General features: G+C 50.1%; 6 protein-coding genes and 1 pseudogene across 7 annotated transcripts; 4 read left to right on the top strand and 3 right to left on the bottom strand.

Annotated features, from left to right (window-relative positions):
* Nucleotides 1-331: 331 nt before the first annotated feature.
* On the bottom strand, nucleotides 332-2,023 carry K460DRAFT_285373 (glycoside hydrolase family 5 protein; the record flags this gene model as incomplete). Its single annotated transcript, XM_040928809.1, is given in 8 exon segments — nucleotides 332-678; nucleotides 732-765; nucleotides 825-1,369; nucleotides 1,386-1,393; nucleotides 1,511-1,644; nucleotides 1,709-1,769; nucleotides 1,815-1,901; nucleotides 1,953-2,023. 8 exon segments carry the CDS (start codon nucleotides 2,021-2,023, stop codon nucleotides 332-334), a joined length of 1,287 nt encoding a protein of 428 aa, XP_040787766.1.
* A 962-nt stretch (nucleotides 2,024-2,985) lies between these two features.
* K460DRAFT_284687 (glycosyltransferase family 1 protein) lies at nucleotides 2,986-3,693 on the bottom strand (the record flags this gene model as incomplete). Its single annotated transcript, XM_040928760.1, has 3 exons — nucleotides 2,986-3,124; nucleotides 3,175-3,313; nucleotides 3,366-3,693. 3 exons carry the CDS (start codon nucleotides 3,691-3,693, stop codon nucleotides 2,986-2,988), a joined length of 606 nt encoding a protein of 201 aa, XP_040787765.1.
* A 234-nt stretch (nucleotides 3,694-3,927) lies between these two features.
* Nucleotides 3,928-5,142, top strand: K460DRAFT_285978 (uncharacterized protein; the record flags this gene model as incomplete). The annotated part of the gene is made up of 2 exons (XM_040928855.1): nucleotides 3,928-4,522; nucleotides 4,580-5,142. The coding sequence occupies 2 exons, from the start codon at nucleotides 3,928-3,930 to the stop codon at nucleotides 5,140-5,142; spliced, it is 1,158 nt and encodes a 385-aa protein (XP_040787764.1).
* Nucleotides 5,143-5,526: 384 nt separating this feature from the next.
* On the bottom strand, nucleotides 5,527-6,683 carry K460DRAFT_376676 (uncharacterized protein; the record flags this gene model as incomplete). Its single annotated transcript, XM_040934904.1, has 2 exons — nucleotides 5,527-6,514; nucleotides 6,574-6,683. 2 exons carry the CDS (start codon nucleotides 6,681-6,683, stop codon nucleotides 5,527-5,529), a joined length of 1,098 nt encoding a protein of 365 aa, XP_040787763.1.
* A 236-nt stretch (nucleotides 6,684-6,919) lies between these two features.
* K460DRAFT_385788 (ORMDL-domain-containing protein) lies at nucleotides 6,920-10,359 on the top strand. The gene is made up of 5 exons (XM_040935556.1): nucleotides 6,920-7,021; nucleotides 7,094-7,400; nucleotides 7,484-7,842; nucleotides 8,545-8,598; nucleotides 8,684-10,359. The coding sequence occupies exons 2-5, from the start codon at nucleotides 7,265-7,267 to the stop codon at nucleotides 10,175-10,177; spliced, it is 2,043 nt and encodes a 680-aa protein (XP_040787762.1). The 5' UTR covers nucleotides 6,920-7,021; nucleotides 7,094-7,264; the 3' UTR covers nucleotides 10,178-10,359.
* Nucleotides 10,360-12,242: 1,883 nt separating this feature from the next.
* On the top strand, nucleotides 12,243-13,440 carry K460DRAFT_430046 (annotated as a pseudogene; the record flags this gene model as incomplete). Its single annotated transcript has 1 exon — nucleotides 12,243-13,440. A coding segment is annotated over one exon (1,168 nt), but the record flags the coding sequence as incomplete, so codon positions are not given.
* An 803-nt stretch (nucleotides 13,441-14,243) lies between these two features.
* Nucleotides 14,244-15,469, top strand: K460DRAFT_405464 (uncharacterized protein; the record flags this gene model as incomplete). Its single annotated transcript, XM_040936853.1, has 2 exons — nucleotides 14,244-14,729; nucleotides 14,792-15,469. The coding sequence occupies 2 exons, from the start codon at nucleotides 14,244-14,246 to the stop codon at nucleotides 15,467-15,469; spliced, it is 1,164 nt and encodes a 387-aa protein (XP_040787761.1).
* Nucleotides 15,470-17,083: the final 1,614 nt, after the last annotated feature.

Here is a 17,083-nt window from a genome sequence, read left to right as displayed (position 1 = left end):
TTTAGTGTGCACGGATCAAACACCTAGTGAGCGCACCGAGACGAAATGACTGAGATCATAAATGGCAAGCGAATTACAAGAAACAGGTCAACTAAATGGATTGTAGAATCATAATAATCAGATACCACCGGAAAACATACATAAAGGGGAAGCAAAATCGATGACATGTCTTACGAGTATGTCTTCTCATTAGATATCTATTAAGATGCTACCGTACTTTTACACAAGGCACTATCGCATACCACGTTACCCATGGTCTGTCATTACATCCGCTATTAACCGTCCTTACCGTCCTTTCCGCCCTCAATGTAGAAACTGCTGCGACACTAGGCTAGAAGTTATGGCAGTACTTCCCAAACTTCCTGTCCCCCAATGGCTGCGGAAACACACCATTATCCAGCAATTGAAAGACATCCCACTCACCCGCGCTTCCCTCGGTCTTGAAATTCCAAAACACCCAGCCTTGCGTCTTGGTCTCGAAGGCATCAAGTTGCACTTCTATATAGCGCCTGACACTATCTTTCCAGTCCTGAGACCACGAAGAGACAGGACCCGATTTGCCGGCACATGAGCCGATGTAGTGAGAACCCGGGAAGTTGCCTTCCATGCGCGAACCCGATCCGAATCCGTTGAGCTGTGGCGCGCAGTCTGTTAGGGCGCCACTCCACTCACCGACAACTAGAGGAGTCAGCAGGCTCTTAACATGTAATCTCGACGGGGATGTTACGTACTGGTCCATTTGTCAGATCCAGCGTAGTTGTTCACCTGGGACAATGTGTTAGCAAACAGAACGTAACCCAATTGTGAGAGGAGAGGTCCCATACAGCGTTGCAAGTTAGGCTGAGATGTTGGTCGACCGACATGCCAACGAGACCTGAATCGAAAATCTGGTACTCATGGTGATCGACGATGACGTTTTGCGCGTTATTATCCTGCGGCGTCAGGAACCCGTTGAGCCACGAAGGGTCCAAAAAACCATCATGCAGCATCGCAGGCGTATTGCTGACCTCTCTCAAGTTGTAGAACGCATCGCGATAGAACAGCTTCACCATCTCCGGATCTAGTTTCGACAGGAATGGCTCGTTGAGGAACTGAATCGCCACAACAACGTCTTGCATCTCCGGCTTCGCGTACTTCTCTTCGAGTTGTTTGAGCACGGCATGGGTGTAGCTGAGACTATCAGCATCGCCCCAGCTTGGAAATGCTGCCTTGTGTCCGCTATGATCGAATCCGTTTTGAGACTTTGGTGCGCCATGGAGATCGATGATGACCTTCAGACCGGTCTGTCGTGCCCAATCGATGGCTGCGTCGAGGTATGGAGCAGCTCCTTGCGCATATGGGCCCCATGGTTGGACATATGACCAGTAACCTTAAAGTAGCGACACGATTAGCACTTTTCTAAACAGTAAACACGAATATCCCCCAAGACATTCTAGTGTCTTATAAAAGATTAGTTACTCACTATCCGTATGTTAGCTAAAACATTCGAATAGTATTCGTGGTATCGCACCCGACGGGAATGCGGACGATGTTGAAGCCAGCGTTCTTGATCTTCCAGAAGTCGTTGAGCGTGACGAAGCTATCCCAGTGCGACTTCAGTGCAGCGGCGCAGCTCTGCTGTCCAATCTTCTCACATAGCGACCACTGTCCAATTGAAGTACGAAATTAGTTTGTTTCTCATATGCCAGTCGTAAATAGGAAACCTTACCTCATCGACCACCGGCCACTCAGGCGAGCTATACTTCTGGAATATCGAAGGTGTGATGAATCTGCTTTTGTCAACCCCGACCAAAATGTCGGCTGGTGTCTCTTACGGTTCGAGGACCAGCCATCCGCCGATGTTGATTCCGCGAACCTTCGTGCTTCCCCAATTAAAGTCGACACTACGCTCGTGGATAGTGCTGAGAATAAAGTTAGCCTATCGTAGGAACCATTGGGAGGCGGCTACATACTTTGCCGGTGCTGCGTTGACAAGGAAACTTGCAGCGGCCGAAACAGCTGCAAAGCAAAGTTGGGTCCGCATAGCAGTCGTAGTGCCTGTATTATTGTATGGTTGTTCGAAATCCTACGTGTAGGAGAGTTACCCAACCAGGGCTATGGGCTGGTATAATGTGCGGAAAGGTAGCGACCGTAATGTTGCGTTGAGGGTGAGCAGAGGTTGTTTTTCTTTCGGGATTGTCGAAGACGGGAAGCAAACTAGTGTTGGTCGCTCCTGTCACGGTGAAAGCCGAGGAAGCTGCGGTGGTATCCCCAAAATAGACGCGCGGGAAATTACCACCACAGCGCAAGTACTACCGTCATATACCAGTATCGTGATGCGTGCGCACATAGCGCTCCTTGAAAATGCTTGCACACCTACAGGTAGCCTAGTAGTATCTTTAAACGAACCCAAATCTTTTGTAGCGAGTGGCTTAGGCTCGATGCGGACATTGATAAATGTTCGTAAATATAAAAACCTCGTACAGCAACATTGAAAGTCTATTGCCACATGAAAACAACGCGAGACCATTTTCAAAATTGCTAACCGCCCGCAGGCCCATACCAAACGAACAAATATTTGTATCAAATTGGAAAGGTTGGACTATGATAACGAAATCCTTAGGTAGTGTTGCTGAGTGATGCTTAGGTGATGCAATCCGATGGCAAGCCGAACGCACGCTAGCCCGTCCGAGTTGCCCAGGTGTGCAGCTAACTTCAAGTTGCTATCTCGCTGCTTTCTCCAACCTGGCGGATATAAATAGGATAACGTGAAGATTGCTGTCTACTAAACGCCAACTTCATCCTTGACTCGGTGGAGTATGGTACGAGCCGTGCCGTTTGGATAAATGTGACTACTCTTTGTGACCGAAGATATTCGGGCAGCTTGCACGCCTGCCTTGGTTCGGATATGGGGAGGCTTCAAGGCTAGTACTGTCAGGCTGGAATCTCACTCTCTCCGACCATATGACGCTTTGCATAACGTCCATGGCGAGTCGTAACTTTGCTTCAGTCCATGAAACCCATCGTCTCGTCCATGATAGCTGCAAAACTCTTAGTTTCGCGATGCTCTCCGCTTGTGACAGGCGGGAACTGGGACATTTTGATCCGGAAGCCCTCGGATTTTCTAATGGCCGACGCAAGATCTCTACATAGCCGGTTAGTTATGACCAAGATCCGATAGCAATGAAGACATACTGCACATCGCCGCGAAGCAAGTATTGGTTACGCTCCATTGCGACGGCGAGCTCTTCTTGGTGGTTGTCAAGTAACCCAATATTGGGCACGACAATCAGTGGAATTTGGTATCGAAGAGCTTCTAGAACAGAACCAGATCCTAACGAGTTCAGCTTTTCATTATCCCCTGCTTCGGCATATGGGGATGGTACCAGCATGCGATATAACTAAGCCCTTCGACTTCTGAACCAGCTTGAATTGTGATTGTAGCCCTTCTGAGTTAAAGTCCATACCATCAATGATTATCTCTCCATCCTGTTTATTGTCTTGGATATGCAGACGAGCGGCGCTGGAACAAATGTCATAGACATCCTTGGCAGACCCATACTGTACTAGAAGATGCGTGAAGCCGCATTTCCGTAAGGTTTGTATAGATGAAGGGCTTAGCACTGATTCAATAAGCGCTGTAAATGGTGCTGTGGCGCCCGTAGTGACAAAGCACAGCTTCGAGTCCCGGGTCCAGTTCCACGATTCGGCCATGTTAAGTGAAAGGCGATCAAGGAAGATGCGAGTCCAAAATCAGAAGCTGCGGACACCAGGTTTCTCTGCGCAGGTCACTTGCAACAGCGTCGAGATGGTCGGGACGAAAGCGGAGGTCGGACATCTCAAGCTCGCATTGGTCCGGCGCTCGGTCGCACTTTCCTCCAAAGCGCCAAGCACGGGGCTCTCGCATCGCAAAAGTTGACGACCACATCAATCGGGCCCTCAATGACAATGGCTTCAATATCACGACGACTGCTGCTGCAATCGCGGCAATGCCCCTCTCGGATACGATCTCAACTTTCACCTAGTTTCGCGGCGCAATGGCAACGGCCGGTTTCGACTACACGACGACAATGCGCGAAGAAGGATACAGAAGAAGGCTCCGCGACCGTTGCGGACGCCAAAGCCCCAGCTGAAATCGAATACGTAGCAGCAGCGCCTTCATATTCGAACCGCCCCGTCTCCAAGACCAAATCGCACAAACACATGTCCAAAGAAGAGAAAGAAGCCACCATACTATCCTCCATCAAAGACTCACTCTCCGCCCTGGACCCTGAAGTTGTCGAGGATGCTGTTCGCAAAGGCAAGCAAGGCATTCCCTTTGCAAAAGACTTTGAACTGGAAAATGACGAACACTGGGACATTGAGGAAGATGATAAGAGGAAAGTCGCGACGGGATTCTGGGCCGAGGGAGAGGAGAGCATGGGGACGGATGAAGATTACTTTGGGGATGATGTGACGAGCCATGGACATGGGCAGCTACAGGAGCACAGAGAGCTGAGGGAGTACGCCAGATTGATTGCATGGGAGTTGCCGCTTTTGAGCCGTAAGTTCAGACGAAAGCTTGAAACTGCTTAACGGACGCTAATGATATCACCCACAGAACTTGCACGCCCCTTCGAGCCCCCTACAGAAAGCACCCCCTTCCGCTTCCGCTACACATCCTACCTGGGCGAATCACACCCAGCCGCAAACAAAGTTGTCGTAGAATTCTGCGCCAACGACCTCCCCCTCACCGCCCAGCAGGTGTCAAAACTCATCAAGCTAGCCGGTCCACGCTACAACCCCAGCACCTCGATCATCAAGCTTTCGTGCGAACAATTCGACACACAAGCGCAGAACAAGCGCTTCCTCGGCGAAACAATCGCCTCCCTGGTCAAGGAAGCAAAAGACGGGAAGGACTCGTTTGAAGATGTGCCGTTTGACTTTAGACATCATAAGCCTAAGCCGAGGTTTGAGTTTCCAAAGGAGTGGGCGCTGACGCAGCAGCGGAAGCAGTACCTGGAGGATAAGAGGCAAAAGGTGGCGCAAATTGAGGACGAGCGGCTGCATAATGGCAACTTGATTGATGGTAAGACGGTGATTGAAACAAGTTTGCCGTTCATAGAGCAGGCGCAGGCTGAGCCGGTTATGGTTGGTGGACCGAGGGGCAAGGCGCGGCGGTAGTAGTAGTAGACGAACCGAGAGTGGATGCTAGTGTTGTAGTATCTGTATCATATTGAATGGGGTAGACATGCAGGTAGCATCATCCGCAGTAGGCGCACGGGCAGCATAGACATGGACGGGAGATATTGTACATGTACGAACAAAGAGTAGCATTCTCGTAAAGAAGCATTGGAGTGCTCCCCAAGGGTATATATGATAACCCACCTATCCTACGCCATTTTCGCCCCAAGATGATAAGACTAGTAATACAAGACCAGAACCCTCCCGTTTTTCCCTGCTTACACAATTGTTCCAGCTCAAGGCCACCTGCAAAACGTGTAGGTTGGTTGATAATTTGACACATAGATCGGTGTACTTGGCTGTATTGCAGTGCTGTTAGCAGGCTCAGCTAGCAACGCCTGTACTCGCTCGGTTTTTCTTCCTCCCACCCTTGACCACGGGTGTGTCGCCTTCTTCCCGCTTACGCTTTGTGGGCCGACTGGTACCTCCCTTGGGCCGGTATGCGGTGTCATCATCTCCAATGGTCTTCCGACGGCCCTTGCCCGTCTCTGGTGCAGCAGAGTCCTCGTCCTCGTGATCTCGCGGTCCAGGTGTACCCCCCACGGCAGACTCCCGCTTCACCTTGCGTCCACCGGTGTTACCAGGCTTAGCAGCCGACTTCTCAGACATGTTCTCGTGGTGTGCAGCATCCTTGTCTTGCAAGAAGACCTGTGGTTGGTGTTTGCGAAGCCAATTGTAGACACTATCTGGGTTGCGCACTGTGAGGTCTTTTTCGCCGAGCGGCGGTTGGGCAGATGGGAGGCGGAGCGGGCGCCCCTGTTGGAGGGCGAGGTCGAAGCCGGGTTCTGCGAGAACCTGGTCCATGGCGAGGAGATACTCTTCTTCGTGCACAGGGGACATGTAGCCTGGCGCGTGTTCGCTGAGGTCTATGCCCTCGATAGGCTGCTCTGGCAAGTCGTCGCGCGTTGTGTGAGGGACCTTGGCTTCGAGACTGGCGAGGGACTTTAGGGCGTGTTGTATCGCCTGCGAGCTGTGTAGTTGGTCGGCCTTTTGTGCGTACTGTTCTGCCGTGATGGTGCCTGCCGCAACGTCATCACGCAGCTCTCGTAGCTGTTGCTGTATGAAGTCGGGACCCGGGCCTGCTTCGAGGGATGGCACAGCAGTATCAGCAGCGGAGAGTTGGCGCAAGTCGTAGCGCAGGCGGGCGTTGACGCGTGTCTGGTCGTTGAAGTCGAGGAGCGCGTCGAGGAGCTGGTCGTTGGTCTCTTGCAGGCGGCGCGCTGTGCCCATGGCCTTCCACTCCTGCGATATGAGGCTATTGCTTTCGGTCATGGCATTGTCGAACTGGATGCGCATCTTGCGGTATTTACGTCTATCCAACATGTCAACTCGCGAGCTCATGTGTACCATTCTCAGTGCGTGTCGACCTACCTCCACGACCGCTTGACCTGCGGCTTCTGTGTCGCATCTGCGCTTGCATCTGCATGGGGGGTGTCCTGGAGCTGCGTCTCAGCCTGTGGCGGCGGCGCCTCGGAGGCCATGTTGCGTTTGGATATTGTATTGATGAGCTGGCTGCTGTGTAGATGCCGTCTCCGGTCTCTTGGTGTTGAGGTCCGGGTCGCGATCTGATCTGGAGTTGCGGTTCAGACCAGGGCCTGTGCTTCGGCCATGAACACGAACGCAGAACACAGTCTTTCGAGCATCACTTGACCTTCACGCTTGCCCGCAGAGGAACGCACACGCACGCCCCTTTCCTCCTATACCCCATCCCGTGTCCAACCAATTCTACATCACAAAATATCCTCACGCAGCCATTCTTCTTTGCCATTCTCCCAGAGTCTCAGGCTGCGCGGACAAGCCGGAAGGTGTTGCGTACACAGTAAGACCCTGAAGGGCCCACCTCGCCGCTTTGCTCCTTCTGGCCCAGACTGACGCCCATTGCTCGTGCCAGGACGCCAAATCCGCTCCCATAATCTCTTCCAGCTCCTCCCAGTCTGCTGTCCGGTCCCCCGAAGGCTCCCTCAATACCGCCAAACTGTCACCCATACTTCTCAATCGTACCTCGCGCCTGAGCTTCGCTGGCGACCCGCGGCCCCGCCAATTGGACCCGTCCCATTCCACCATGTCTCTGGACGCGAAGGAGGCCAGAAGGCGCCGTAGCAGTAGTCTTGTCTACAAGGAGCCCCCAGAGTCGCTGGAGCAGCTGAGCGACCAGTCTGCCCTGCCCAACCTGAACGCCGAATGGGTCAACGCAAAGGGTACGTGTTATCAGGATACATGGCACACGGCACATTTGCATGCATGCTTCGTATCGAGGATGCCAGCTAACAGCGATATGCAGGCGCCTGGGCTATTCACTTCGTCCTCATCTTCCTCGGCAAAATCTTCTTTGACATCATCCCCGGCATGTCCCAGGAGACATCGTGGACCCTGGTCAACCTCTCGTACATGGCGGGCTCGTACCTCATGTTTCATTACGTGCGCGGTGTACCCTTCGACTTCAACGCGGGGGCCTACGATAACCTCAACATGTGGGAGCAGATTGACAACGGGGACCAATACACGCCCGCCAAGAAGTTCCTGCTCTCTGTGCCCATAGTCCTATTCTTGGTTAGCACGCATTATACGAACTACGACTTGACGTATTTCATCATCAACTTTTTAGCCACGATAGCTGTCGTTATTCCGAAATTACCTTCGGTATGCCCTCCTCCCCTTCCCCTCAGCAGGCAGATGCTAACTTCTGCCCAGCTTCACAGGTTACGATTCTCAGTATTCAATAATCCACCGGACGACGCATAAAACAAGATATCTCTCTGGGTTGGCTGTAATTTTGCATGTATTTCTAGGACTAGCCGCAATCGGACGTGGACAGATTGAGTAGCATCACTGCACGGTAGCGGAGTTGGGCACATATTGATTTGAACAGTACGGACGCTTCATGGATACCAGACAGTGGGCAGAATCCAAAGTTTCGCGTAATCACGTGTTTTTCATGCAGGTACAGGCCAAGTGCTAGGCCTGCACTAGGCAGACGGCAACCATGCTCCAAAACCTCGTTGTAATTAGGACCTTTGCGCAGGTATGCTGTTCCAACTTGATCTTTCTGCAGACATGTCTTCTCCACCACCAGCACGGATATATGCTCCACCCAATAGCAACGTTTCAAAAGGCAAAAGTCAACTACTGTCGTGCAATCCCCCTAGCGCGTCGGCCGCTTCGAGCAACTTCGTCATCGATCAACCGGGACCTCGCATGGATCACCATTCTGCCTCAAAGCTTATATTTTTTTTCTTATTTCTGCACGGCGTCATTCCTGCAGTGTTTGTGTCCCACAGGTTTCTCTCTCTCTCTCTCTCTCTCTCTCTCTCTCTCGGTATCACGATGACATCCACGTCATAGTACCCTCCTGTCTCCACCACTTGGGCACACACCACTGTCTCGCGCAGCATCATTGTCCCATTCACCACGCGACAACTAACAAACACACCTCTCCATCATCTTGGTGCACAGAAGCAATCAACTCAATCAAGACACACAGAATCTGGACGAAAGACAAGCCACCATGGTGTGGTCTCAGCTGGAACCCACAGGTCCTCACCTGACCTACCTGGTCCTCACTTCTTTTTTGATGATATACGCCCTCTTCTCCCTCATGATCCGGAATCGACTTCACCTTTCAGAACCGCCCCTAGCCACCGCCTTCGGTATCGCCATCGGGCCTCGCGGGCTCAATGTCGTCACACCTTACGACTGGGGATTCGACGACAGCCTGGTGCAAGAGATGACGCGCATCATCGTCGGCATCCAGTGTTTCGCTGTCGGTTTGGAGCTCCCGAACGGATATTTTGGGAAGAAATGGCGTGCCCTCCTTGTGCTCCTCGGACCCGTCATGATTGCTGGATGGCTTATATGCGCCATATTCATCCTAATCCTCTTCAAGACAGACTTTCCAACAGCCTTGACCATATCGGCATGCCTTACGCCCACAGACCCCGTTCTTGCCGCTTCAGTGCTTTCAAACAGCCAGTTTAGCACAAGGGTGCCAAAACGCATCAGGGACTTGTTGAGCGCCGAGAGTGGATGCAACGACGGCGTCTCCTTCCCATTCCTATTTCTCGGTCTCAATCTTATGACTCAAAGCACAGCAGGAGGCCTGAAGAAGTGGTTCCTGATCACCGTCCTGTATCAATGCGTCCTCGGCGTCATCCTTGGCCTCGTTCTCGGCCACATCTTCAACATACTCTACACCTTTTCTCATAAGCGCAAGATGATGGGTCAAGCATCGTACTTGGCCTTCTACCTACTTCTGGCTATCTTCTCCATTGGTTTAGCATCTACCCTTGGAGTCGATGACTTCCTTGTAGCTTTCTGTGCCGGACGAGGCTTTTCACACGGTGGTAATTCACCTACTGCCGACACCCGGTTACCAGTCGTCATCGACTTGATGCTAAACTCGACTTTATTTGTCTTCTTCGGCGCCATGATCCCATGGAAATCATTCAACCACCTGGACTCGATCACCCCCCTGCGGCTTTTCGGGGTACTCGCACTCATTCTCCTCTTGCGTCGTATTCCCGTCGTCTTCACACTCTACAAGTTCAAAATACTGCCGCATATACGGACAACCACTGAGGCACTATTTGTCGGTCACTTCGGGCCGATGGGTGTCGGTGCACTCTTTCTCGCTATCGAAGCACGTGCACAGCTCGAGACTGATACCTCGCTCCCCCTACCCCACCCACCAAAAAACCTCTCTCCGGAGCGTCAGAGGGCGGTCACCCTGATATGGCCGATCGTTTGCTTTGTAGTACTTGGAAGTACGGTGATACATGGCCTTAGTACCCTAATGATCAGCGTTGGCGGGCACTTCTCGCGGGACGAGGGCGAGAGAGCACCCTTAATTGGGGCAGAGCGTGAAGGCTTACATTATATGGTTTTTGATGAAGAGGAGGAACAAGACAACGACGGCGGTCATAGAAATGAAGAAGAGGAGGAATCTGAGGATCGTGGGTATATGCAGGGCAGAATGTAACGTCGTTGTTAACCTAGACATACGACACATTGGCTCTTAGCGACAACACTCGCATGATATCCGCGTTCAGTTGCCACATCTCGATACCTGGTACACCATCTCGCGGCTTCTTTAACGACATTTCCCACCCCATAAATACCTCACAATGTTATACGAATAACTTTATGTATTCCAACCTCGACTCTTGAATGTATTCAAGATGCCTACATAACGTCATTGTGCCATTATCATTCACTTTACCTACACAATTTTCATTATGTACGTATCATGCACCCTTGAGCTGCTATGCAATGCCATACGGACATGTATTGCACCCTTTGCTCCAACTATCTCTCCTATAATTTTGTACGACACTTTCACAACACAACAAATCAACCAAAAACAAAACTCACAATCTTCAACATGAACGACAGTAGATCTCTAGAGATGCTAGTTTCCCACATTGCAGGGTCGCTACATCTGCCTACATTGACCTTGCGTCGCTTTCCCCTCTCCGAAACGTTGACGACGCGGTGGAGTTGGTTGACGTAGACTCGCTGCCACAGCTACCAGTACCGGAACGCCCTGAGGATGATGAGCTAACGAAGAGCTCAGAACAACCGCTAACGGTCGGAGATACCTGGGACCTGTCATTTCGTCCATTCACAATGTACAAGGAATATATTGGTGAGGTCCGGTACTATGACCGTGATCACGACGGCCAACTGTCTACAAGGCTCCATTACGAAGTTACCCGGGAACGTGTTCAGCACTGCTTGGAGCACCATTACTGCCTGTGAAAGCATCTCAACACGAATCGGACGCTATTGCAGCAATATGGAGAAGGTGACCTCGCAACTCAGATCCCATCCACGGACCGTAAAGCAGGCAACCTATCTACGCTCGAGACTGCACAGAGCTTGTTCGCTATCCACCACATTGGAATCAGCGAAGGTCTCACCAACGTATGCATGCCCCCCAGCATCGACTTGGCTCTACCCGGCAAAAGGGATTTCCGGGACAGCCGAAACTTCTTCGCCCATGTCTTTGGAGGTCCAGACACTATGATGGGCCCGTATCGAACTTGGAAACCGTGATCAATGGTTAGACGATACTTTATAAGACTCTGCTAGATCACGTTGATGCTAACATCAAGATAATTGAAGACCAGCTGGCTGACGAAGACAACTGGAGAAAGCCTGGTCCGCCAGTGCCAACACCTCAATCCACAACTGACAACGCAGACGTCATATCATACGCGCCTCAAGATTGGAACGGAGAAGATGGTTCCGAAGGCGATTTGTGTACAAATGCCTGCTGTACTACTTTATTCAAGTACCTCTTCTTCCGTTCTGCAATCGTGCGCCATATCAGCGAGCGAGTAGAACACTATCTCTCGAATACTAACTTAGACTATACCAACGAGAAACTTGACGTCACGACCGAATAGATGGATCCTGACCGGAACTATGCATCTCGAGCGGACGAGGCCGAGTATTTTGATTCGGATAACCAAGAAGTGCAGCAGCTGACAAATAATAACGTCACTAATTGGTAGATGTCTTGCTGTTTCCATCGTTTGTTAGATGGCAAGCTGTTTGCCTGTCGATCGAACAAGCACATTGTAAGCATAAATATATCACTCTTCCTCCTGGAAAAGATCTTTCTCTCATCCTTTTCCAGTTATGACGTGCATTCTATATACACTCAAGTTCTTTGCAAGTCTTCTTGGTCAATCAAACTCACTGTAAGTATCAATTAATCACCTGTCCTACTAAACATGAAATCCTGCTAATCGTCCCACAGTCATACCATGCACGCTATATACACCAAGTTCCTTGCGAGCCGCAGACTACGTTTTTATACTTCAGTGAAGAGTGCCCAGTCTAAAGCTATCCTAAACAACATGAGCTTTACAGTATATTTGTACTCAGTCACACCAAACGTAATAACATCCCTCAAGTACGATACATAGAAGTTGAACAGCGTGCAACAGAAGTCCTGCAGAGTTTGAAGCATCTTTCACTAGGTTGATACATCCACTCGGCATTTACAAGTGAAATATCTTCCCTGAGGCCTACACGGGGGGATATGCACATTGTAATGGCACAAGATTGTTGTCTAGACACAATGTTTTCTCGACCTTACGTTCACTCGACGCATCTGTTGCTGGCCCTTCGGTATATATCCGCATATTCTTTTCCTCTTCGTATAATTCCAGACTCAACTCCACAACCAAATACTTCGACGACAACACTAGAATCACTATCCAAATGTCGAACTCCCAAGGATCCGAGACCTCCATCAGCCGGACTACGACGCCGCCTCCTGATTTTGACTTGTACGAGGGGCGTGTCGAGTACTACCAGATGCACCAAAACCAGCTGGTTCCTGCGCACTTCCAGGGCATCACGGTTCTCTCTGTTCGAGAGACACTCGGTCACATGCGCTGCTTGCGTAGACATCTTCGTGAGAACCTCCGAATTCTGGAAAAGTTCGGCGAGCAAGCTCTCAGCACGCCTCCTAGTATCAACTTCGCAAATGATACGGAAGATGGAGAAGCGTCCGAACTAGAGAAGGCACAAGACTTGTTCGCGATACACCACATCGGAATCTCGGAGTGTTTGCACACAGTGTTCGTGAGTTGCGTGCAATTTGGTCTGCCGGTATACTCCGGATACCGGGAGAGCAGAAACTTTTTCGCCCATGACTTTGGCACGGCCACAGGTTCCATGCCCGGAAAATACCAAACCATGGCCACGGAGATGCAGGGTAAGAAGGAGCTGTACGAGCCAATATACATACATGTCAAGGCTTCAATCAATTTATTTGAAGCCCAATTGGCAAATCACAGCATGTGGACGTATAGGCCTGAAGCGCCTCGCCAGTTGGATCCAAATGCCATGCCCACGACGACAACGCAGGAGCCATGGGAGGATAGGGACTATGTCCCACCTCCTACAAACTGGACAACAGAGGATCCTTATGCGGACGAGGAAGCGCGCCGTGAAGCACAACGACGCGATACGGGGGGCTGGCTCTCCCCAGTCAAATTTCTTTACTTCCGCGTCAGGGCTGTCCGCTGGATTGGAGACAAGATCCATGACTACTTCGATACATTGGCCACGCAGTATCGGGGATATCCCATGGCGCTCGAGGGGGGGACATTCGAGACGACTGGCAGTATAGTCGAGGAGGTGCAGGGCCAAGGTTCCAACGCTTCGCATGAGGAGAACGTAGGGGCTGAGCAGTGAGGTACTTACGAGCCGCCACCTCTCGAAGAGCAACCCCTTTTGCATGCTTCCCCTGGTCATGCCAGCCGTTAGGGAGACAAATTTTATACTGCTGTGATGGGCTTGGAGATGTTGGATGGCAAGTTTTGTACTAGTATATTCAGCTATCGCTTAATTAAATAGATGTTGTTGTATAATCAACTCTAATGAGTCTAAAGTCTCCGATTGATCATTAGTGAAATGATAGATGTCAGGATATTCAACCATGAAGAGCCCTGCTGCTTCGTCGAATTTTAGCATGTTAACGCCTCCACGCGGTTTCAGTGATGCATAGCCTCCCGAATGAGGGAAAATATGAGCCATGTATGGAGGACTGCTGAAGAAGTCCGCCTCACCTGAATGATTGTGGCTTATTTCACGCCACTTACATGAACATGTCAAACGTGGCCAATCAGAAATATATCAGGCTGGATTAAAAGCCTCAGCCTGTGGTACATATGCGGCATAGGAGCCTCAGCCTTACTGCGGTCGCTCTCAGAGATTTAGCTAGCCATAGTCTGTGTTAACTGACAGCACAAGGCTCTCCGAGGATGATCTGATAAAGACTGGAGCCTGGCAGAACCGGTCTCCACGGTGCAAGCCCGAGTATACGCCACAGTCTGCGGTCTGCCTCGCAAAATTTTGTTCGTCGTGGCAAAATACGTTTGGACAGTTGGGTTTTAATTGTCTGCGCTACTCTTGCGCAACTTATATAGTGCAATGCTATGATCTGTCAAGGCAATCTGGCGTCAGCATTCTTTCTCACATCTTATACCTACCCTACTCAATCCAGTGCTACCCTCGCCAAAAGGAAAATGGCTACTATAGCCCTCGAAGTATTTGGTCTCCTTGTTGGCGGAGTCCTCGGCATCGTCGATCTGTTTTTACCGGCAGCAAGTCCTCTCCACCTCAGCGCGCTAGAAGAGGGCCATTCTCTCCTTCGAATCGGCATAGGACTTAACGCCAGCAGTGGAGAAAGCCTAGGCGGTACCATCCCCTCGATAAACGTGTTCAACGAGGAGAAAAGTCACATTGGCTATGCAGGGGGCTCGCCATACACCCATGTAGAGAACGGGACCTTTATAACCGTAACCGTACTCCATGATTCTGGGCACACTTTCCAACAACCAACCTACGTGGAAGTTGCCGGGGGCCCAGACGCGGTGTGTATTGCGTATATTGCACAGACTTGGGCAGACGGGACGCAACTCGGATGGCTGGGCGACGTTGGAAAGTTCTGTGGTGCCAAGTGGTATTACTCCAACACATATATCAGCACTAAGAATGGCTCCATGCACAAGGTGAGTAGCCACATGGGTTATTCTGATAAAAAGACGATTTGAGTTTTGACCAACTTCCTCAGCCGTACTGCACCTGGATAGGTGGCCAGCGACCTCGTTCCTGCTCCGATACCCGCAAACGCCAGGATGATAGCCCAACCTACCCACAAAATTGCACCAGCGACGCACAAGACTCCATGTACACGTATTCCGGCTTCAAGGTTCATACACCTGATTTTGGCCCCGTAGGCTCACGCAACGACTTCACGGTCCCGGAGAATCCAAAGGAGCTGTGCAACTTCCCGAAGCTCGAGTGGTATAAAACCCAACGGTTCCAAACATCTCCAGCTTCGAACTTGCGGCCCTTGCCAATGAAATCTCTTCTATTCACAGCGCTTAGTATACTGAGCAGTACCGTCACTCATGTCGCCGCAGCCACGATGAAAGAGCGCTCCACTTGGCCTGGACGTGATAATGACGAAGGAGAGCATGTGTCTGTTAGAGAAAGTATAGTAGGCAGCCACGATCGCCAGCATAGCAGCAAAGCGCTTTGTGCTAGCCCGAATTCTTGGGGCCCGGACTTTGTTTCCTTTGGGGAGGGGCTGTTCTGTGACATGACGTTGAAAAGGACATGGCCGTTGTGTAACGGCAATGCTGGACTTTTTCAAGATTGCTACAATTGGAGCAGCCATACTATTGTGGGAGGTAAGTGGAAGAAGAAGAGGGCGATTAGGTATAGTCGAGTTCTAGAGTGGAGATGAGAAGTTGTTTAGTTTCCTACGCGGAGGTTCGCTTAAAGATTTTCAAAGCTTTAATCGGATTGATTTGAAGGACAGCATTGGGCATGAGTATTACAGTATTTCGATCCTTACTTGCACATTCACTACTTTTACAAGTACATTAGCATATCGGAACGCCTTCCATGTATTCATATCTACTTCTCAAGACATAAGATATTTTGTCTAGCCACTTCCAAAACAGTCTTATCTATTGTTACCTCCCGCTTCACATTTCGCAGAGTGTTCAGCGTTCGGAGATACAACTCTCAGTGACAGCGATCACTCTACTGCGGCTATAGAGAGATATACCCCGCCGACGCTCAGCAATGCTTTGTTTGCTAATCCAAGCTTTCCGTTGATGCTGTCTCAACCAGTTAATTCTGTCCAAAAGCCCCCTTCTCTTTGGAGTCGTATATGGAGAATTTGGGAACAGTATTGGTACACTCAAAAGCAACGAAATAAACGCCCATCTCAATGACCCCTTCAATGCGATCATTGCACTCTTGACGGCTTTACTCAAGCGGGCCTCGCTCTACCTCTTTCTGAATGTAACTATCAAGTCCGCTTGTTTGAGAACTTGCTAACCTAATCCTAGCTATTAGCCAGTTAACATGGGAGGTTTTCCAAGATCGTTCACGCCCCCTCATTACTAATTTAAGTTTTATATTAAGAAAAAGATAGGGTATTGAAAAATAGACACAAGAGAACAAAGGGTAGTAAATCACCCTCTACCAATTAAGCAAAAATGTAAAAAGCGTTGCCCCTATTCGGATGCCAGGTTCGACGAGGCCTTCAACGATATTATGGCCAATAGACTGCATTTGGGAATTTGCGTAATCTTCGGAATCTGTTATCTGCGATGCGCTTGACGGAGCCATTGGTCATTTGGAGTTAGGTTTAGACGTCTCTTACCTAATCCCGGTCGGGGAAGTGGCTGCTAGGTCAATGTGTATAGCAGAAGAGGAAAAGACTTTGAGAAGCGTAGATCAATTCATGCAAAATATGACAGATGTCTTGACTGCAACTATTAGAAGGTGCGGTGATGGCGGGACAGCAGAATACGTGAAAGGAGTGGCTACGTCGCAAGCTACTTGCATTCAGATTAGATGGGCTTGGTTTTCGTATCCAATCATTTTGGTTGTTGTTGCGACATCCTGCTTCATTTTAGTTGCCGCCAAGAGCCAGAATGGGAGGACAAGTATTTGGAAATCATCAAATTTGGCAGTTTTGTTGTGTTCAGTGGATGATACAATACGTCAGAGGGCATGTTCTAGATGGGGACGAGATGATATATTTCAATATGCGAAAAACACGCGAGCGCAACTAGTTTCTGACAGCGAAGGAAATGAAAGATTCATGTAAGGTAGTGGGTATCAATATTAGTGCGTAAATGATTTTCTAGAGACAGAAATTGCTTCTCTTCTGCTATGTGTACATCTATTCTGACCGATCATGGACCAACACCTATAGAAGTTGAGGTTCGAAATTACCCTGCAGTGTTTATCAAGCATTGGGTTGCTAGCTTACATTAGTCTTATCATTACGTATGTGCGGGACTCATACAATAACAACCTTCATCGCAACACCATCTTTCTC

This window comes from Cucurbitaria berberidis (assembly GCF_010015615.1).
Source record: "Cucurbitaria berberidis CBS 394.84 unplaced genomic scaffold K460scaffold_3, whole genome shotgun sequence".
Classification (NCBI taxonomy): domain Eukaryota; kingdom Fungi; phylum Ascomycota; class Dothideomycetes; order Pleosporales; family Cucurbitariaceae; genus Cucurbitaria; species Cucurbitaria berberidis.
This window is presented reverse-complemented; position numbering and strand designations above follow the sequence as displayed.